The sequence below is a fragment of the Argentina silus genome, assembly GCF_951799395.1.
Source record: "Argentina silus genome assembly, chromosome: 3".
Classification (NCBI taxonomy): Eukaryota; Metazoa; Chordata; class Actinopteri; order Argentiniformes; family Argentinidae; genus Argentina; species Argentina silus.
The window spans coordinates 21,880,085-21,903,874 of NC_139657.1; the positions used below are offsets into that span (position 1 = coordinate 21,880,085).

General features: G+C 42.3%; 1 protein-coding gene across 1 annotated transcript in view; it reads left to right on the forward strand.

The window, feature by feature from the left end:
* The window catches only part of wnt7bb (wingless-type MMTV integration site family, member 7Bb), a 28,276-nt gene extending 5,433 nt beyond the window's left edge, over positions 1-22,843 (forward strand). The window contains exons 2-4 of the mRNA XM_083667044.1: positions 2,327-2,553; positions 16,431-16,702; positions 20,640-22,843. Coding sequence (XP_083523170.1) covers positions 2,327-2,553; positions 16,431-16,702; positions 20,640-21,119 — 979 coding nt within the window. The 3' untranslated portion in view covers positions 21,120-22,843. The remainder of the gene's footprint in view (positions 1-2,326; positions 2,554-16,430; positions 16,703-20,639) is intronic.
* The last annotated feature ends 947 nt before the right edge of the window (positions 22,844-23,790 follow it).

The window sequence follows — 23,790 nt, forward strand, 5'->3', positions numbered from 1 at the left end:
GATTCTGTGAATTGGCAGGTGAAGTGGCAAGGATGGAGGTTGAAGGGGTGCCACTTCCGCAAGAGAATGATAGCAACTTCTTTATCTCTTCATTATAATCACTACACAGTCACTACACAGTCACTACACAGTCACTACACAGTCACTACACAGGGATCTGCTGACAGAAAAGATAAAAAGCGTTATTTAGCCTCCCGGTGTTTAGGGCATTTGGGATTGATGACTGACAAACTTTTTCGTACACCTGTATCACATTATGTAATAACCTCTGATTGTCTTTAGAGCATTATTTATATCCATGCACTTGAATTTATGAACAACACTACACTAGATGATGTTTGCACTCCACATACGTATCTCTGTCACTGGCAGTCACTATACAACTGAGGGTCAAGGAAGGTCAGAGGAACACTGATTTGGAGAACATTATTAAGGACTATACTATATATTTATAATACCTGTCAGGTATACTAGGAACAGGTATCATGGTAAACAAGGGGAAATACCTAGAACCAAAAAGCATTCTTCAAAGGGTTCTCCAACAGCGACAACCCTTTTGTTTCTAAGTATACTGTTACTGTAGGTAGCTGAGGAACAGGTATCATGGTAAACAAGGGGAATTACTGTCCAACATAAGGTGGGATAGGAACCCACACAACATCTTGTAGAAACATCACTTAGGGCTAAATTCATAGCCTCTATTTTTTCTTTGTTTGTTGATGGGGATGTTGTCGTCTTTTCAATGCTAAAAACATAATTGAGCTTCATATGAAGTTGGGTTTTGGTTAGCCGTGCAAGGGGAGAGGACTATGCTACTCATGATTTACATGTTTGTAATGAAGCAGGGATATCTAAATGTACTCTCTTGCAAGAGACCCTCGCAATTCCGTAACTCACCGGACATGTTTTCTTTTTCGAAGTGAAGTTTACACAACTTCTGCAATGACGGAAGTAACTGACTCCAGGCCATAGCACCGACCATAGTGCAGATGGGGTACCGAAGAGACTGAGGACAAACCTCAGTTTTGTCAGAGATACACGTCTTGTTGCAGTTTGGTTTAATTTGAACATGTGGTTTTGCATTCAAGATTTATTTTTTTCTGCCTTTGTGGAGACAGTTAATCAACAGAAAGGGAACATGGTTGGCCATAAGCAATTTCCAATCAACATTCACTTCTTTTGTTCTTGGAGTCAGGGGCAGGATGGTTTTGTTCCATAATCCTTTTGAAGGGGAATCCACAAAATGCAGCCGACCCCCCCCCCCCCCCCCCTTTCTCTCTCGCCCTCCCCTCCTCACTCTCTCCCTTCTATCTTTCTCTTGCCCTCACCCCCTCACTGGTTTTTGCTGACACACAACTTGCCTGCATCGGCCTGCCCTGCTTGCGGTGAAGCCCTTGGAGGCCTACGTCATACTTCAAAGCTGGCATTTGCCTCCATGCTCTTTTATGGCCCCTTGTCTCTGACATGTTTGAAAAGCATGTATCTGCAGGGTTTGAATGACTATAAACAAGAGCAATGGAGAAATAGCCCATTTGGGTCTTCTGTATGCTCCAAACCCTATCCAACATTATTGAATGGAACAGGACCTGGAGTAGTGTAATGTCAAGGGTTAAATGACTGCTTGGTTCTGGGTTTAACCCGATAGGATCAACACCCTGTAATGATTGGAGGCTGGTGTTGGAAACCTTGCATGTTAGCCAGATAGCACTTTCCTTAAAAAAATGTGGATAAAGTTAAGACATCTCGCACAGGAAAGTTATTTATAGGTGGTGTATTACACCACATGTGTGCTTTAAACACATCAATCTCAAATTGTAAGGGATACCATCTTTTTGTGTGACTTCTTGGTGGAGAAGTGAACCGTGCCTAAATTTGAGAGGCAGAGTTACAAATTGGGGTAGGCCTTCTATCTGCACAAGGCTTGCCCAGCTCTGCTCATGCCTGGAAACAATTCCAACCACGTTACCTAACAATTAACGCAAAAACCCCAACTAATTTCTCTAGGATCACTGGCCAAACCATTGCGGATAGGCATTGTCAGTGAGCAAATAAACACAATGTCGTTTTTCTTTCTTGGACTCATTTTAGCATGCTGTGCTGTGTTTTTCTGTCTCACATCGGATAATGGTTTCAGATGCTCTCTTTGATTTACCTCTAATCCATTAAATAGCAATATTTGTGCAATAAAAGACATTTACTTAGAAATGCTCATTAAGCGTTGGTTTGAAATCTAAAATCCTGGAAAGGCCTACGTGTGACACTCTATCATCTCCAGTATTACTGACTATGACCGTGTGTGTGTGTGTCTATGTCCCCCCATCCATAGGGCCCTGTCCTCAGTGGTGGCGTTGGGTGCCAACATCATCTGCAACAAGATCCCTGGGCTGGCGCCTCGCCAGCGGGCCATCTGCCAGAGTCGCCCAGACGCCATCATCGTGGTGGGGGAGGGCGCCCAGCTGGGCATCAATGAGTGTCAGTACCAGTTCCGCTACGGCCGCTGGAACTGCTCAGCCCTGGGGGAGAGGACCGTCTTCGGACAGGAGCTGCGAGTAGGTCAGTCTGGGTACTTTGGGCTGTCTGAGAGGGTGCTCTGCATTCTAAGAAGCAAAGGTTCTACCTGGAACCAAAAAGGATTCTTCAAAGGGTTGTCCTGCAGTAAGAGTGAATATTGGGAAGGTTTTGATCTCTGCCTCTCTGAACATGGCTAAAATAATCAGGTAGACAGATATGCTGCCTGTGCTATAAGTTATACAGTATAATTGGGTTCTGTAAGTTACTTCTGTGCAGTCAGAATGTTGAGTCACTTCAGCATACCTTTCAGCATATTTTGTAGTCATAGTCATTGTTTTCACAAAACACTGAAGAACAGGTTACATAGTGAATTTAGAAAGTCACAATACACTCCTCATGGTAAACGTCGAAACACAGTACCAGTAACACAGTACCAGCCCCTGGCCCGGCACTCTGAGTGAGCCTTGTGAAATATGGCTCTCTAGAGCCAAACCCAAGCTGCACACATCACAGAGTCAAACGTTAACCAACTGCACACAACGTCTTTGACTCTCTATTGTATAACCATACTCAATGGCATGGGTTTGTGCACTCGAGAATAATACTCCATATGTTACCATTCCAGCAGATCTCACTCAATGTGTCCTCATTTCAATACACACTGTTGTGTTTCTTCAGCGCGGCTTGATTTCTTGATTGATGTAGGCTGTGCATCAAATGTTGGTTAGGAGCATGCCGTACATTGCTCGCTGCACCAAAGTTATGGAAAGGGTACTGAAAAAAACTGAAGTCTAATGGGGAAAAAGTATGGTTGAAAAATGATATGGCAAATGAGGAGTCAACTAATGGTATTATTGTAGAGAAAACATTGTTGAACCAAAATAGATGGACACATCTGTTGTTAATCTTACTAAATTAGTTGTGTCCATTGCCTGGTTCATGTGTGTGTACATGTGTGTACGGAATGAGCTGTACAAGCAGACAAACATTTACAGTACGGTTACTGTGCTTTTGTCCAATAAATGGCATTCGGAAGACTTCTTTTGCATGGCCCTTTTTATTTTATGTTTTTACTGGGACTTTTATACATTTCCTTTCATTTAGAAATGTTTTGTTGATGTTAAAGTGCGGTTTGACTATGCATTTAATCCAATAGCTCTGTTAACAATCACTGCTATTTAGGAGCGCCTGACTTCGCCCCAGCTCTTCTAAAAGCATTTTTCTTTGTTGCAAATGTGGCGCTCTTTTGTAATGGATGTCAGCTCGTTTTCTTCTGTGCTCAGCATCTCTTTTGCATGTCTTTTTTGTGTTTTTCATTTTCTTGGCATTTCTTGCCTCAACTGTAATATCTGAATGTCTTCTCTCTTTGTCTCCATATTATTCTATGTTCTGTAAAAATGATGCTGGTTATGTTTTAAGACAATTAACACTAATTCTGTAATGACTCACAAGATGGCAAGAGGTCACGTGTGCTGTTTGGTCCATCATTTCTCCTCAATCACTTTTAGAATCACTCAAGGGAGACACTGTTTTGGAGGGGAAGGTGAGACATGTTTTCTAGTTCTCAACAGACATGCGCTCATATTACTGAAAGGGGGCTGATGTTAAAGAACATTCTCTTCGAAATACAGCCCAGTGATATGCCACTGTATGGCTCAGTCATACTGTATCTGTCTGTGATTGGCTACTATCAATGTCTCTCATGGCCAAGTACCAGTGAGATTTAAGTGCTCCACTACTGTAGGTTGAAAGGTCAGTGGATGGCCATTCATTCAGTACCGACAAAGTTCTTCTCAGTGCTTTACTTGGTCATCATGGCAGACCACACAGACCACAGTTGCTGCCCTCAACATCCAGTTTGAAAATGGGGATGAAATCGTGGAGGGGACTATGGATCGGTCTCTGTCTGTTCGTATGTCACACACTTTCTGTCCGTTCATATGTCACATGCTTTATCTCTGACACCACTGGGACAATTTTGATGAATCTTGGGCGAATGATGCGTCTTGCTATAGAGATCTGTTGTTAGGAGTTTCGAGGTGACGCAGATTAATCTCTTAGTGACAGGTTGTTTACTGTACACTTGTTTTTGATACTAGTTTCTCACATAAGTTATTTCCAATTAGTGAATTATTGGAGATGTAAGCATGTTCTGTGATTAGGCTGTATGTTTTACAGTAGTGTTGTTCAGTATGGCAAATGATGTCATGGAATGCACCTCTTAGACAAATGTTCCAATCCTTTTTCGAATCTACAAAATTCCCACATAATCATAATCAACTGCAAGGAAAGAAAAAAAAATCCTGTTCCATTCCAACTGAAGTTTTTCATTCAAATCCCCCAAATTATGAATACGAAACCTTTCCTCCTCTCAGTGATCCAGTCTTAGTTTTGGATTGAGGGAGATGCCATCGTTTTTCAAGAGCTAAAGATCAGGGAACCGCAAGCCTAATGCATTCTCTCTGCGCTGCTTGCACTTGGACGGAGTCGGTCAGTTTGGACGAGTTCCGTGGTATTACATTCGCCTTCCAAGAAAGCACACATTAATAGCTGGGTTATTGAGTATTACAGAACCCCAAATATCTTGATTCAAGGAAGGATTCTGTTTCAGAAAAGGCCAGTTATTTCTGTACTGTTATACTGTAAACATATATATGCTTTAAAAAAAAGGGTGCTGCTGGCAAGTACCTCAAGCCTCGACACTGGCAACTCTGATCTAAATGATGGGTGGAAACATGGATGGATGGAACCCCTTCTCGTTACAGTTACGTCCCTTAACAGTTCCTCTATTGTGCGAAGACCATTCGTTCTTCTATTATGTTTTAACTGATAAATTGTAAAGCAACGCTATAAACACTGATAAAGAGGTAGTCCGTCAACACTGACATGGATTTGAAGCCTTACATCTTTTGTGTTTCCTCAGAATTTTCTGCAATGGCGTGTTGTTCCCCCGAATGGCATTGGCACTGCTTTGCACCTTGAGTCCATGAAATGTGGAGTAGATTATCTTGCGCTAATAGAAGTTGGTGTTATTCAATGGTGTATTACACTCAATTAAGATTTAATAATGCCAGTCAAGTTAAGTCCAACATCAAGTCCTGGAGGGAGGCATAGTCAAAGCAGATTGTTATAGTAGGGCAGATATGGAAAATGTGAAGATGAATGAGAAGATACTCAGCCACACCGTTTCACTGTAATGCTGCATAATGACTGAATTATGGTTTATGGATGTTAGTCCATATGCTTATTGAGTAGTTCCTCAGGGAGTATGGTTAAGTTGCCCCGAGACTGGTATCAGGTCAGTTTTGCATTTCTTCCCTCTAATGGTTAAGGTCAGGATGGGCCGGTAAGCTGATCCTATATCCATGACAGCGACTTCACCCGGGAGCATTTTCTCCCAGCGTGTAGGAAGTCATCCTCTCATTGATTTTTCAATTGAATTCGCGCTCACTTTTTGTTTGAAAGTAGCTTTCCGTGCTCCATTTACTACTGTATAACCTTACTGAGCTGCATGGTTTTGGTTGCTCAGCTGCAGACTGTGGCCCACTCCTCTGATGCAAAATCTGGATGATTAGCATTTATCAAATGGTATGTTAAGATCAAAATGCCTTATCTTATGTGATATCATACAGATTGAGGACCACCTGTAAGTAACGTGTGGCTTTAGCCTGAACACTTTTCAACTACTTTACCTGCCCCAACCCAAATAGCAGAGTACTTCACGTTAGCAATTATAGCATGAAAACGGACACCTTTCAACGGCTACACTCAGCATCAAAGGCCAACACAGCCCACTCTGGTTACTTTCTGTTTAACTTTCCAACCAGTTTGTCACCACAGTGATTCATGCTTTTCATCTGAAAGAGGTTCTTGTTGTGCTGCCTGCCGGTGAAATATTGCAAAAGTTCAATCGCGTTGCCCCTGACTCATTGCACAAGAATGGATGCAGCACAGGGGCAGGTGAACCTCTCACTGCCCAAGGAATGTTACTGTGTATTATTTCATACCAACACTAAAAGCCTAGATCAGTATCTGGTACAAAATAATACACAAACAATGATGACAAACACAAACAATGCAATGACAAACAATGAAGTGTCAGTTCAAGCCAGTTGGACTCTGTTAATGACCAGAGACTGGCTGTCTGTCGGTATAGCAGGCTGTTCTGCTCTCTGACCTACATTGCCTCTTGCTCGCTGCGCAACTTTAACTCAGCAGTCTGCAGGAGACAGGCGGTGAGTTATCACCCCCAGCCTGACTTCATGAGTAAAACTCGGACGGAGAGAGCACTCCAAGGCACCACGTATGGTGGGCAAGCGGCATGAGAAATGCCTACAAGGCCCCGACCGCTTGGTTACTAAGCAAAGGGGGGGGGGGAGTGTGTGTTGGGGCGCTTTTAGAAGAGGAAAAAACAAACTCATGGTGGAATGTGAGGTGGTGACGGGTGGGAGGGGGGGGGGGGGGGGGCATGCCAATCTCTATTACCCCTCCCCCTAGGCGTGTACGGTATCCTCTCCCAAAGAGGCACCCCCAAGGGGGTTTGGGAGATTTTCTTTTTTTTTTGGGGGGGGGGGGTCACTGGACCGCCGCCCGCTGGCCCAGGCGAAACACACATCTAGCCAAATAAAAGATGTGTAAGTCAGCAGGTTCATTGAAAGGCACTTGACTGGAAAGGGCTCCTGGACAGGCATGTACTTGATCAGGAGCAGAAGATGCAGAACTCCCTAAACAGCTCCCTCAGACATGTCTGACAGTGTAGGGTGTTTTTTGTCTACACCGGAGGCAGAATGAAATGTAAGATTATACAGGTGCCTTGAAAGCAAAACTGATAGAATTGTCGATTCTGTGATGAAGAAGGTTTCATCTCTTTGTTTTGATGTCATAGCCCTGATAGAGTATCTTCTTGGTTTTTACTGTTTATACCCTCCAATGATGTGCTGTGGACAGTACATGCATTGTGTTATTACTGTAGCACTGCATGTTAACATCAAACCACAGCATAATATCTTTTCTCATTAAGATTTAGCTGCTTTGTACTTGAGCATACAGGGTAGAATGAACATGATTTTCAAGCCAAAATATGCTTTTTGGTCCAAATCATGGCCTACATTTTGTAACGTTTGCTGTAGTATTCTTAATCTGATCTAATACCATCAGTTAAAAATAATAAAGTTCAAGTTATATTGTAGTCTAGCTGTCTCATTCCTGATAATGTTCATTTGCATTTTTGTGCAAACAGGCAAAATGTTGTAGCATTCTTCTGGATCTGAAGCTCACATATTCAGGACAAGAAAATACTTAATTAGTGGGCTTGCATCAACAAGTCCAAGTCTTGATATTCCAATTACTTATTTTTCTTTCGCTTATTATTAGTGGGCTTGCTTCAGCAAGTGAAAGTGCACATTTTAACGTAGGAGGTCTATTGAAACCAAAAGATTTTTGGACCACCGATGTTCTTACACGTTTCAAGCTATTCACACCAGCCAATTGTAAAAGGTGCCAAAAGTCCACATTTTCAGTCCTGATACAATCTCTCTGATACCTATTATACATTTGAGACTATTAAGCTTTTTGTAACTCCAAAAACTCTCATCCGGTTAACATGGTAGAATGTTGATTAAGGCCAACATTCTGTGAGCTCCTTTCTTACTGCAACTGCTATGGAACTTTCAGGACATGAAACCTGCAGAACTAATTATAAGAATGATAACGCAACAATGCACTCTCTTGTCAACCAATAAAACCACCTTACACTCTCCCTAACCATATTACCACTGTCTCTCTACCGACAGTATCTTACCTTAACCTTCTCTCATCTCTCTGGCTATCCTACTGTCTGCCCATCTTACTCTCACTTTCTTTCAACTACCAAGCTATCATCCTTTCTTCCATCTATCTTACTATCTATCTATCTATCTATCTATCTATCTATCTATCTATCTATCTATCTATCTATCTATCTACCTATCTACCTATCTATCTATCTATCTATCTATCTATCTATCTATCTATCTATCTATCTATCTATCTATCAGTTTATCTATCAGACTATATATAGTCCAAACCATCTTTTAACTTTATCAATTACCAAAATAAGACTTTCCAAGCCCACAAAGTTTCTTCAGGAACTATTTGTTAGTGTTAGTGTATTCTAGTTGTTAGTGTTAGTGTATTCTAGTTGTTAGTGTTCCTACCCTTTCTCAGTATCACTTTATCACTTTAATTTGTCTCAATGAAATCTGTATCAATGACTAAACTCAGTAACCTAACATTGCATTTAAATACATGGCTATGTTGAGATTTGTACATCTGGTTTATTTTAAGTATGTATTGTGTTCTTTTTTCCCAATTTGACTAAATTAAAGGAAAGGCATTTTGAAATATTAATTACCTCAAGCTGAATGTTTTCAGAAACCCCAACTTTCTTCTCAGAAGTATTTGGATAGAGACATTAAAAAAGGAATGTCTCTGTGTAAAAGAAATCTCTCTTTTTACTATCAATGTGAACAGAGAAATGGTCAGTTTGCCCCAGCAAAGTAAACACCATAAATTAGTCGATAATCTATGTTAGGAATTAATGTATCACACAGGATAGAGGTAATTGTTTCCTTATTGAGCTCTTTACTCTTTATATTTGTCCTCTAACATGACTGGGGAGTGAAACAAAATAATACATTCTTGCAAAAATAATGATTTTATGCCTCTCAGATTGCTCAAGTCTCTGAAGTCTCCTTTGTTTAATATAGAGAGTGAAATACATCTACAAAAAATGTATATTTGAAGAGCACACAAGTGGATGCGTTGACACCGATGAACTCTCCCAAAATATCATCAATCACCTAAGCAGCAAGCAGAAAACTTCTTTTCCTGCCTTTCCTTTATAAAGGCAGGAAGCATAAATGCTTCACCACTCTCCCTTTCCCTTTCTTTTTGGATATACTCCTTGTGTGCTAAATTATCGCAATCAAAGCAGATATGCTATCATACTCTCTACAGTGTTAGCATAGATAGATACTGTCAGTATTGATTTAATGTTCAACATGCCCAACACCCAGAAAAACAGATAGCCAAGGAGCTCATATCATGTGGATAACCCTACTGTATGTAAATGATGCGTGCATTGTGCTATGCATGAGCGGCGCAGAATAAAAGGCCAATTTTCTCGAGCTATCGTCGTGTGGGTAGGCCTAATCCTCGGCCTCTTCCCAGTCGGTCCAGAGAAAACAGAGTGGGGAAGGATACGTTCTGATCTTTTGGCATTAGGTATTAAGTAGGCTCTGGGTTCCACTACAGAGTGTGGACTGTGTAGTTAGTCCCCAGGACTGGCTAGAGGTCAGCTCCCTCTCTCTCTCTGACAGTGGACAGTGTTTCCCCTACTATTTCTTTTGCTAGACTGGGGCCCCTCCTTCTAAAGGGGGAAACAGTGGTGTCTGGTCCCCATGGCTAGATCAATCTCTCCCTCTCTCTCTCTCTCTTTCTCCCTCTCCCTCTCTCTCAGACAGCGCAGGGTCCCCTCTCCCCCTACAGATTTGTCTGCTGACATGGCCTGGGCGTACCCTCCTGCCCCTCGGCCTCACAGGAGCCAGTGCTGTGCCGCACTGCATGGTGTTATCGGCAGGATCTGCGTCGTGTCCGTCTGTGTCCGCCTGGCCACTAGACGCGGGGGAACAGGATGTGAGAGGATCAACTGTAATCTCAAAGCGCGCTTTGTTCAACACAATCCCAGCACTAACTGTATTCTCTACACGCCGGGTGGCACTGGACATTTACTGGACATTTGCCAACCATCGCGGCACTATTGGCACTATACAAGAGAGTTGAGATAGACACTGACATTTGGAGGAGGAGGAGGAGGAGGAGGAGGAGGAGAAGGAGGAAAATGTTAAGTGGAGCCTTAATATCAAGGTCATGACTATGGAAATGTAGAAGCTTTGCATGTTAAGAACTTGAGAACAATCAAATAACATCTAGTATTCAAGTGAATGGCTGAATAGATAGGATTCTTGTGATATCTACTGTAGTGCAGGCGTGTTGCCTTGGTAGGTCGTTAAGCATTGTCATCAAAAATTACCCGGAAATAAGATGTTGAGAATTTACATTGAGGAAAACCTCAAACACTGTCATCAAATGAACTTGGGACCATGAACTTGTCTTCCACTGTACATCAGAATTGAACAGGTGAGGTTCTGAAGTGGCCTCATTAAAGGATATTAGCTTTGATGAAGTTTTGGCTTGTTTATGACAGTCTCAGCATTTTGTCAGAAGCTTTATCTCCACCTCAGGGGCATGGGAGAAGTACACACATGTATTTGTACATTTTTATCAACAACACAATGTTCTATGCCTTGAAGGCAGCTTAGTTAGTTCCCTAGCTAAACCTCTGAAGTTCAGACACCCTAATTTTAATTCTCTATGAAAGCCCATACGTCACAAACTGCAGAATGTAAACAAAACTGGAGGCACTTGTCAGTTTTGGAGACAGATGTCAACATAATGATTGCTAGCAAAAGAGAGTCATCACGGTAGCTAATTAACAGTAAAGTCCAGTAAATTACTCAAATAACCTTACTTGGAAGCTTAGTAAACCTCAGAACATATTTACTGTTGTTAGGTACCGCTCAGATTTACTTTTGCTAGCCATCATAACAGTGACGTCTGTCTCCAAAAATGAGAAATGTCTCCAGTTGTGTTTACATTCTGCAGTTTGTGATGTATAGACTTTCATAGTGTATTCTAGTGTATTCTATTCTCCTCCTCACCATCATAATGTATCAAACTTGGTACTTACAGCATACACACAGCCTGCCCAAGTGTGTTACTTGCCTAGTACTACACTACCCTGCTCTACAATGTGAGTGCATCGAGTATGTAGTTCTGGTAAAACAATATTATTTTATTATACAGGAACATAGCTGCGCTAATTCCTCTAGCTGCAAACCTCATGGACCACAACTTTGTCTATAATTTGCTCCGAGCATATATGTTCATAGCAACGGTACATAAAGCGGAACGGAAAACAGTAGTAGAGAGAGCATTAGTCAGCTCAACGATTGGTATACAAAGCAGGGGTTTTCCTCCACTTTTTTTCTCTAATGGGGCCCTGGAGACAGTTCCAGCAGTAGCACCGCAAACCTGGGTGCCTGTTTTTTTTTTTTTCCTGGTTCACTGTGTTGTTTTGAGGGATTTGGTAATGTACATGTACTGTACATAGAGAATACATATGGGTAAAAGTGCTTTGATTATCAATACAAACCGTTATACAAACAGCAGTCTTTGGATACAGTATTACTACAGTATGATCTATCTGGCATTATTAGTAATCATATTAGTTTTTTCTCAGTTTCATTTCTAGAGCCCAGAGGAACTCTCCAAAACTGTCTTAACATGTCTGTGTGTTTTTCATTGAATTCTATGTGATTCCGTGGAACTTATTGACTTTAACTGAAATGCATTGTCTCCTCATTGACGTACACTCTTCAGCTGCAGCAACTCATGGCCACCAGCAGGTGCCACTTTTTTCATTGTTCCCAAATGATGCCATTTGAAAATCATGGGGATCTCTCTGTGCTTAACGGATGACTTGAAACTCTCCTATATAACTGTCCTGTTCAGATGTAATGCCTCCATGCTTCTTTTATGCAACAATCCACTCGACCTGTCTCCCTGGGCTGTGAGTGCTTGTCAAAGACAGAGGCCTTTAAAAGGCTTTTCCTCTTCACCGGCCTTCACTTCCCCCTCTTTTTTACAGGCACTAGGCTTATGTGTTAAGGACACTGGATTGCCCTGCTGGGTGTGTGTGTGTGTGTGTGTGTGTGTGTGTGTGTGTGTGTGTGTGTGTGTGTGTGTGTGTGTGTGTGTGTGTGTGTGTGTGTGTGCGTGTGCATGTGTGTGTGAGTGCATGTGTGTTTGCACGCACTTTGTCTTGGCAGGGCTCCCACCCTGATTCCGGCCCGGACCTGCTCCCCCTTCTCCATGTGCCCCGCCCAGGAGCAGTGATTAAGTCATCCCTGTGCTCTGTGACTCACTGGGACAGCTCTCTGTCTGCTCCCATGTCCTGTCCCTCATCCCTGTTACAGCCCCATCTCACCCTCATCCCTGTTACAGCCCCATCTCACCCTCATCCCTGTTACAGCCCCATCTCAAACATCGAGGCTCAACAGAGCAGGCTACCATAGCAAACAAAGGATTAACAACCTCATATGTGTTTGTCCTGGTTATATAGTGTCCAGACACATTAGCAACCCAGAAGTAAAAAAGGGAACGAGCCATGTAGCTTCAGAGTGCTTGTACTGTAGTCTGAAGCTTGGCTGTGGTTTCTAGGACAACTCTCTCCAATGTGGAGTGTCCTTTCTGGGTCCTTATTTCCTCCCTTGTCAGCAACATCAACAAAGTCCTTGCCGTAACGACCGAGGCCAGACAGGGCTAGAGGGTTCACCATGAGTGTCACTAGCAGCGAGCTAGCACTGCCTGTACTCTCTCAGGTTGTAAATCTCCTGTGCTGTGTCATGTGAAATTTGTTTAGCGGTGCGCTCGCCTCCGGTTTAAACACAGTTTGTCGTAAAAAGCGGCGGGCCACCACATCCAAAAATGTTTGGGTCCTCGTTTTGGACAGCAAAACATGACAGACGCTTGCTGTTGGCTCCGTGGAGGAGGCGAACCAGTGGTGAGCATATGCGAAGGCCATAACACAACTCACACACACGCCCACTCTTTGGGTATTTTCCTCCATACTACGGGGCGTAGTGAGAGATTCCATATGCCACAGGAGATGATGAGTACCTGCTCTCAGCGAAGCCAGCTTGTGCCTTCCTCTCCCTTCTTCTCCATCTTGGACACTGTCACAGACACTTGCCACTGAACTCCATTAGACATCTGGTTTAATATTCCCCCCTATTCTTCTCCCCCGGACCTCTCCAAGTTCATTGAGGTTTTTCTGGTCAGTCCAATTTTCCACTGGCAGCGCACAAGGCTATCCCAGGGTGGTTCCTTCTGGAATCTTGTCAGGACTCTGGGGCCTGCAGCCTCTTTAAGCTTTTTTTTCTCCTCAGTATTTCATCAACCACATGCCTGTTCAGCAAGCAGCAGGGCCTCCCCAAGGGCATCAGAGTACATCCCATACTGTACACAGTACACACACAGCATCCAACCTAACACCCACTAACACAGCCTTAGGTAAAAACAGAACCCTTTGACGTCAGAGGCACCAAAAAGGGTTCTAAAAAGTTCTCTTACAGGGACAAGCTGAAGAGTCCTTTTTGGTTTTGCTTTTTTTCTAAGAGTATACCACCTCAGTGACACATCTTCTTTTTGGATATACCATCAAACATCTCAAGTACCAGAGCTTCAGGTACTTCAGACAGATACAAGATCATACAGTATATCTTCCTTGCAGATACAGGATTGAACATCTCCCAATCCTGTATCCATCACCTCAAACTCAAGTCATGCATCATCAAACATGCTACTATACATGGTCTTATCATGTTCAAGGTCTCCATCCTGCAATAACACATGGGTCAGGTTCATGGCAACCAATGGTGTGTAGGAAAGAGAGGAAGGTATTAATTCAAGCTTGATTTCTTAATGGGTAATTTCTGCAAACGCAGCCCCCCACCATTGCAGTTGGGATCATTGCTTGAGACTGTACCGTTCTGTAATTTGCTCTCATTACGACCATGCTAAAGGTTGGCAGTGCCAGGGCCCAACAGGGGGTAAGAACCAATACGAGCCCCATTATCATCATCATTTTCCCTATGAGCAGCTCTAGTGCAGGCTCAATGGACCCAGAAACAGGCTATGGCACAGGGAACCTCCCTTTCCCTGGAAACTGCCTCTATCCTGTTTTTACCATTACACTGCCGCTCTGTGTGTGTGCCCATGCATGCATATGTGTGTGTGCGTGTGTGTGTGTGTGTGTGTGTGTGTGTGTGTGTGTGTGTGTGTGTGTGTGTGTGTGTGTGTGTGTGTGTGTGTGTGGCATTTGTGTTTGTGCCTGCACCCATGCGTGTACAGTGTGTGTGTGTGTGTGTGTGTGTGTGTATGTGTGTGTGTGTGTGTGTGTGTGTGTGTGTGTGTGTGTGTTGCTGCTAAAAGTTTCTTGTTCTTGGTAACCAGGAAGCTGAGCGGTTGTGAGTCAGTCCTCAGCAAGCAACAGTGGCCAGGGCATTAGTAGCTATACAGCATACAGCAGTCATGGCCAGGCTAGGCTCCAGATCCCACTACCAGCCTCCACTGCATGTGACCACAGTGTTTGGGCCTGTAAAAGAGGTAAAATAAGCAGTGATTTTACGTCTAGTAACTCTCAAAATTGTAAAATATTTATTTGGTTAGGCCAGTAACTTATAACTTGTCACGTTTGAGGTATTTTGTGTTTTCTTCTGTAATTTGCTGCATTTATTGTAGATTCGCTTTTGCATATCTTTCCCTCCCTCCATTCTGGTACATTATGCAGCAACGTCACCATGTCGAAAGTAATCATATCATCATTCTTGAAAACTTTTGAAAGTTTTGAACCACACAACTGGCAACATGGCAAATTTGAATAAGGAAAAATAAGCACAACTATTGGTTCTTCCACCCAAGGCATCTTTTAGCACAGTAGTTGTCATGTCACAGCCAAAACATACATAGAGTATGTAGTACGTAGTAGTACATACATAGAAAACATGCCAAAACAACCCAAAATTCCCCCCTGCAAATGCTAGCAGTGCCAACTGGTTAGCCTAGCCTAGCATTTGTGAGTTTGACTCTATTCTCCGAGATAGGCCTGGAGCCACTCTCACATTAAGGACGGCTCAGGAAACACCTGGGTCACACCAGACGCCCCTGGTCCCTTTTAGACTGAAACAGCCTTTTAAAGCCAAGCTCACAGCTCCCTGACAGTGGGACAGTGGTGGCGGATGCACTCTCTCTAAGGATTTGAAACATACATTTATGTTTACAATCCTGAACATTTAACAGTGTGCAAGTATTAATTATGTATTTTTACCATCTCCTTTGTCACTTGATGTCCATTTCTCTTGATGTCCGCTGGTTAGCGACTCCATTATATGCAACATTGAATGAATACTTTTTGTACTACTATATGTACTACTATACTATATGTAACTGCATACTCTCGTAATACAACGCTGTTACTAGAGTGATTACAGCATTACTTTACACGTATAATAGAACTAACGTACTGCACTGTAAAGCCCCTTATCATACCTACAGTATGGCACTGATGCTGAACTCCAGCTGTAGATAGAAATCACACCCCAAACACATAGGGATACTCCTAGCTCCCCTCGACTGCCAGTGAGCTGCAAGAGGCAGGGAGACCTGCAGACCACAGCTGCTGTAATGTGGGCAGCAATACAAGGTGCTCAAGGAGAGGAATTCAGCACTTTGGACAGCACCTACGACTACTCTCCCTCCCCACTCTGGGGATCACAGCACTGCACACTTGGAGGCTGCGCTAAAGGACTTTGTGGTCTACGCCATGATCACATTATTACCAATGTGCAGGAGGGATGCAGGAAAAGGAGGGAGGACGTACCTGTAGGCTATTCCTGATTTTCATTTGGATTATGAAGTGGATTAAGGATAGCACTTGGAATACTAGGAATAGCCTCTCTCTCTGTGGTCAATATCCACCTTAGATAAACAGATTAGAGTACAAATATGGTATTTGCCTACCATGCACCTGTGTGTAACTCCACTGGTTTGAAATGATTTAATTGTGTTACTTAAAGGATACAAAGACACAAATCAACTAGACCGTCATATTATATCAATAACAATAATCAACTCTGCTTGTTAAATCTGACCAACTCAATGCAATCCGAGTCGATCTGTTATGAGTTTGAAATCAATTGTGCAGAATTTTTTTGTGAATTAAAGTCCTCCTCTCTGCTCCCCCCCCCCTCCCCCCTCAGGCAGTCGGGAAGCTGCATTCACATACGCCATCACGGCGGCCGGCGTAGCCCATGCCATCACGGCAGCCTGTAGCCAGGGCAACCTGAGCCAGTGTGGGTGCGACCGGGAGAAGCAAGGCTACTACAACCAGGAGGAAGGCTGGAAGTGGGGCGGCTGCTCAGCAGACATCAAGTATGGCATTGAGTTCTCCCGGAGATTCGTGGACGCCCGGGAGATCAAGAAGACCCCACGGAGGCTGATGAACCTGCACAACAATGAAGCAGGAAGAAAGGTAAACTGTTTGATTATAGTAGATTGTCATTTGTCTTGTCTTGGTAAGTATGTAATTGTTAATTTAGAGAACTGAACTCAATTGTCTTTAGGCATTCTGTCTGGCAATGTGTGTTCTATAGAGTAGAAGAGTGTGTGTGTGTGTGTGTGTGTGTGTGTGTGTGTGTGTGTGTGTGTGTGTGTGTGTGTGTGTGTGTGTGTGTGTATGTGTGTCTGTGTGTGTATGTGTGTGTGTGTGTGTTTGTGTTTGTGTGTGAAGCACACACTGCTGTGTGAGGTAAACCAAATAAAGAGTGGAAACCTCCAGTGATGTGGCGAAGCACTGTGATTGGGTGACGTGCTGATTGATCGATCTCAGTTAGCCTTTCGGCAGCTTGTTTCACTTTAGCCAATTACTGTCTATTCTCCACCATAATGGGGTGTCCTTTTTCTAAAGGAGTGATTTGGCACACCGTGCCTTGGCCATGTTTGTTTGCTATTAGTCATCCCAGAACAACATGAACCATAGCAGAGAGAGAGTGAGCCTCTACTTCACTGGAGTTCTGGTGACAAATGGATCTAATTAATAACCCAGGGGTTTTATCGTGTGCACTGGGAAAGCGCCCCGGACAGCGGTTGCCAGATGGAAGCTTGCCACCCCCCCCCCCCAGTCCTTTCATGGAATTATGAAGTGTAAAGTCAGGAACAGGATATTATTGCAGTTCTCTCTGCCGTACCAAAACACAGCGTTGCCATTTGACTGCGCCCATTCAGTTTCTGAAAGCAGGACGACAATGGTGGTGTTAATTCTGCAGACTGATACATGGGCACTGGAATTACAGATGACCCATCTGGGTCCAGGGCTGGCAGACGTTTTGATTTGGAGGCTGGATTCAATCAAACCCACACTGTGGAAACTGGTGTTGCGGGGCAAAACAGCACATTTATAGTTCGGCGATTAATCAGACAAGTTTGTTTACTCTTTATTACTAACCTCACTATACTTTAATTTAACTAAAATGTGAATTTTTACAGTACAGGGACAGTGCATTTTTCACATTGTGGTTGTGATTGAATCCATTCAGATTTTTATCTATACTCTTGTGTCTTACAAGTTGAATATTATGAGATTGTTGAATGTGAGGTTTTGTGACTATAACTACCACCACAAACATCCCTCTGCATCGAAAACATTCAGACACAAATGCTGCAGGGCACCAGCTCTGAATGGCCAAATAAATACAGAGAATTGTGTCTCTTTCATCTCGGGATAACAAGTGATCTTTAGAGGGAATCTGGTCCTATCTGACTAATTGGTTGCAGACAAGCAACTTTGATGGACACAGTGTAAGTAAATGTTTCCAACCATTCATCAGTCCGTCAGATTCTTTACACAGACAGTCATTGTGGTTTGTGCCATACATTTTTGCAAATCCTCATCCTGGATTCTGAATCAACATCTGAGACCCCCAGTCTTTTATCTGCTAAATATTCTTTCAATCAAAAGTCTGTAGATGAGGGACTCCAATAGCATCTACTTTATCTATTTTATGTACTGTATGAATAAGACTGAATGTATTGATGAAAAACGTTGTGTACTTTGTGTACATTGTGTAAGTGTTTGATAGAAATGATGACTAGTGCTGCTGGCAAGGCGAAGTGCCAGGAAAAAAGCTGCACTGGAAAAATGCCCTGCCAACAAAACTGAACATCTTATACAACAAATACATGCTTGCTTCGTCCTTACAAGTAGAAGTACCCAATTATGTTAAAGGACTCATGTTAGGCTTACTACAGAAGTGTTAATATAACCCATTCACATGCTGAAACCTGTTTTTTCCTCCATTACCCTGCTCATTTTCTTCTAATAGTGTATCTGAGCGTTCACTTTAGTGAGAAAGTACAGATTTAAGTCAGGGGAGGCCTGCAGTACAAGGATTGACTCAGTCCTGACACTTAAATGCTGTGGACACCACACAATATTTCCCAGATGCCCCAGGATTAGGCATTTAAGAGTTTTCTGCACTGTGTGCCACATGTTTAAGATGAGCTGGGAGGAAAATGAATGGGTAATTGTCCATTTTGAAACTATGTTATGTTTCTAAGAACTGCTTTTTAGACATGTACTGGCGTTTTGATTAAGGAGTAAGCTTTAAACTGTTGTGCTGTCTCTTATGAGCAGGTTTTTTTGTGTGCAACATTCTTACTTCCTTTTATTATTCAAACTATACGATTTTTGTAGTTAATACACCCTTATGCAACCTGACTGGGATCGAACAAGACTCTCCATTTGCACCCACCTTAACCGATAAGGTTAAGCCTACTGTATTAGCTCAGGGAGCTACTGTAATGCAAGTGTTCAAGTCCCAGGTGAGGCTACTCATTACGGGAGAGTGCTTCCAAACCACCTCTACTACACATACACTCTGAACCAGATGCAAACGGTTAATGGTCATCCATCTTGTATGTCTGCGCAACATATCTGCAACGCATTAAATATCTGAATGATCCACATTTAACTCAAGTGTAATGGTGGTATGGTTATATGAGATTTATATTTATTTTCCCCTCCCATTGATGTGGTCACCAGGAAGGTAGAGAGAATTACAGGGTAGAATATTACCAGTAAGTGCATTTTTCCCTGTTTTTGACATATAGCTGGCATCCATGTCCCTCTTAGAATTTCAGATATGCTGAGCTCGGTCCACTTCACAGGGAACTTTCATTCTGCGCCTAGCAAGAATGCTAATGTTTGACCCTCAGACGTAAGTGCTTGTGGCACAATGTGCAGAACAAACAAGCCTTCAGTACAAACACCACTTCCTAGAACTCCAAGTGTGAATGCAGATCAAAAACACACCCGTGCCATCATTCCATTAACACAATATTAAGACAACACTTTGAAATCAAAACAAATGTCTTGAAAGTCAACGGGTCTGTCATAGTGAACATCCGTTTTCACTTAGAGAACTCCTCAAAACAAAGACTGCATTCACCAACCCATCTGTTTCATCCTCTTGGTTATTCATTAATAGCCCTGATATTCAATTCAAATAAATATGTCCTCTTCACTCAAAATGTCTCTCTTGAGGATGTATATGTAGTGCTAAAGAGAAAACAAACTAGAAAAGCATTGGTGTGAAGCTGATGCTGTACCAGAGAGCAGAAGGACCTAGAGAGTGATCCAAACATCTGTTCAATCAAGGAAAATAGCAGCAATGTGCCACACAAGTTAGACCTCCATAGCGATCACACTACACATACTAAGATATAAGGTTAGCAAGCAGCACAAAAGCCCTAGACAATTTTGGTAATTTGATCTATGCAACAAAAATGGATAGATTAACTGTTTTGAGTATTGAAGTATTCTCAAAGTTAACAGGCAAACATCTTATGGCCATGATTCTTATGCAGGTGTGTCCTTTTAAAGACGTCGGATTCGAGATAACTTTGGAGCAGTCTTATGAATTTAAGAGTATCATTAAAATGTCTCATAATTTTGAAAAGGAACACTGTCTTGGCACCCAGCCCAGTGGCAATTGTTGCAATGGACAAAAAGCTGCCATTTTATCATATTGTGTTGGAAAATGTTGTTTGCGAGTATCTTTTTTGCCAAACCCTTTCTAAACTAATGTTCTATCGATGGTAAGTCATTTGTTAACTCGATAGGTAATTAAGTATGACTATGTTTTCTGAAATTTGCAAACCCTCCCGGCGTGGTGTTGTCTAAAGTTTTGTCTCGAGCAGCCCTGACCAATCCTAGGAAGATCTCTTCTCACTGACCTCTTGTTGACATACCATTTTTCCTACAGTCATTCCAGGAAGCAGGAGATCTGGGAACCTGTCCTCCTTGCTTTGGGAAATTCTCTCTACACTCATTTCAGGTCATCCCGTCATGTCACTGCTGTAGCCTTTCCTTATGTAACCTAACCCCCCTATCTCCCTCTGTCCCCATGCAGGTCCTGGAGGAGAGGATGAAGCTGGAGTGTAAATGCCACGGTGTCTCAGGCTCCTGCACCACCAAGACCTGCTGGACTACACTTCCCAAGTTCCGGGAAATCGGCTACATGCTGAAGGACAAGTACAATGAGGCGGTCCACGTGGAGGTGGTCCGGGCCAGCCGACTACGCCAACCCACCTTCCTCAAGGTGAAGAAGACCCAGGGCTACCGCAAGCCCATGGAGACAGACCTGGTCTATATTGAGAGGTCGCCCAACTACTGCGAGGAGGATACCGCCACAGGAAGTGTGGGAACCCAGGGGCGGCTGTGCAACCGCACCTCGCCCCACACGGACGGCTGTGACCTCATGTGCTGCGGCCGGGGCTACAACACACACCAGTACACCAAAGTGTGGCAGTGCAACTGTAAGTTCCAATGGTGCTGCTTCGTCAAGTGCAACACGTGCAGCGAGAGGACGGAGGTGTTTACCTGCAAATAAAGGGTACGCGGAACATGATGATGATGATGATGATGAAGGTGGAGGGGCGCAGGACTAGCAGGATGAAGAAGACCTAAGAGAGAGAGAGAAAAAAAGATGTGTCTTGGAACAGAGAGAGATTTGAAAGAAAGGAATGGAATTTACACTATCAGCTCTTCATGGCATCGTTTTGCACAGCAGAATCTATATTTGCTTTTAAGAAAGTAAAGGCTAAATATTCATAGGTAATAACCCCAGATCTTGACTGAGACAGAATAATGTGTGCTCATGTACTGATGTATTCAAGGTGATTCTAACTTGGGACTACAGGAAACAAATGGTGCCCTGGATGGGAACTGTGCATTGCACTCTGGGATTTGTAGTTCTTTATTTCACAGGAGGCTTACAAATGGAAAAAGAAAGACAGAGAGACTCTCGGGATGTGGGCAAAAAATGACAGTAACTGTTTAGGGCGACTGGTTAAGAGTCCTCTATGTCTTCTAGTAAAACTCTTTGGAGTTTTCTTTTCTTTTTCCACAGGGGAAAACAGAGGTGAATATTTGAACCCCCAAACTGGGGGTGTCTTTTTTGGGAGAACTGTGTAGAAATTAAGAACGCTGTGTAAGCGTGGTGCCTTGGGGCGCACCGAAAGCTGAGTAGAGAAATCTCTACAGTAAGCCCTCTGCTGCCAACTGGAATACGGTGGGGTATGTTAGTTTTCCAGTCACACTGGAACTGTCTGTTTGAACACTGAAAATAAATTGTTTATTTATGTTATAGTATCTTAAAACGAAGCACTAACGGGTAGAAATGTCTTTTTTTGTACTAAGTGTAAAAAATACTTTTTAGAAACTCTGACTGAAGATGCGTCTTTTAGAAAACGCCCCCCCCCCTACAGATTCCCTTTTTCTAAAATGGTTTCATTGCTACTGGTGTGTTGACTACAAAAAAACCAACATTACAGTGTATTTCACATTCAATCACATTGGTTCTATTTTGCTGTAGCATAGCTTTTGTTTGCAGTCATTTATGCATCAGACAGTAAACCCTGTCTGGATTCTTTAGCATTTTTATGCATAGACAGTAGCAAGAGAACTCCTTCTTAACCGCAAAATCCTTCCTCAATTCATTAAACGTGAAATTGATATGTTGCTGGATGTGTTGTCGAGTGCTGCACTGATATTATTTTCTATTCAGATACGACTCAAATGAAATTAAATAAACTCCCATTTGACTGAGTTTTGAAATTCATTGTAAGAAAAACAAGAGTGAAAATCAGAGTTGTAATGTCTCTCTTCATTTATTCACTACATGGCATCTGAATAGCTGTGGTCTCTTGTACTCATTAGTTGTAAGTTATAGCCATTGTTATACTGTACCAACGTGTCCTGCTACAGTACATAGAGCATCAGTACTGTCACCTGCTCATATACAGAAACAAGACAAAAGGAGACAAGTGGAAGAGATATACAGTTTAGCACATTGCCAACCGGGCAAAGATGTCAGATCAACATGAAATTCTTATTGCTATTTGATTTACCAAATTTTGAAACCCCATCATTGATTTTTGGTTTAGATCTAGATTAGATTGAGATGGAACCTGTTTTTTGATGACTTAAGCAAATTCAAATGTTGACACATTATTATCTTTTTTATTGTTTTATTAATGCTGAAATAACCAGGAAACAATGTTGACACAACTAATGTTTGCCCGGTGGCTGCATGTTAATTGTATATTATCATTTTGGCACTTTATATCATAACCAGTCTTTTTTCTCATCACCTATTCTTGCTCAAGCTTAATATCTTAATGAGAAGATATGCCCACTGCTGACTTAGGAAAATACCTCTATTATGTTCTTAGAGACACAAGGTTTACTTACATAGGGCCAGTTTCTTTCTGATTTCATTTTCTTGGTTTTTCATTAAATAGATACATGTCATGTAGGTTGTGCACATTCATTGATATTCAATTTAAGTATGATGAGGATTGTAGCCTAGGTTGCTTTGAGCATGAATAATCATTCAATCGTGCTGTTTGATTTGTAGTGAGGATATCAGTCTACACATAGGTTCTATTCAAATTACACAATGAAATACATCAGTAGTGTAATTACGTTGATAGTCTGCTCACTAAACATAACTATAATGTCATCGGCATATAGAGCAAACGCTTATACAATTAACATGTGTTCTAACATTAAAACCATTTCAGCCTCTTGGTTTTTATTTCTAGAAACAACAATACCTAGATATAACTTCATACTGTAAACAAGGGGATACAATCTTACATGATACCCAAAAATAAAAAAGCATATATATATTTTTTTTATTATTATTTTCCCCTTATTTACTGATGAACGTAATTGGAGAAAGTTATTATTTTCATATTTCCATTCCATTAAGAGCTTTATCTTAGCTTTTTTTAGAAAGTAATCCTGAACCACTATCACTCAAGATCCCTTGTTGCTTAGTTTATTCCCCAGTACTGATGCAAGAATGTTGCGTGTCAGTGCTCATCTCAGTTGCCCATGTCAACTGTTCCCCGAAATATCCAAAGCCCTTTTTGGGGCTCGCTCCCTGCAATGGAACACACTCTTAATACGCCTGGCCATTGTGTTTGTAGAGGTTTTGAGCCAATGTCTCCATAAAAAATGTCCTTTCCTCAGAAGTTCCAAACCACCCTTAATAT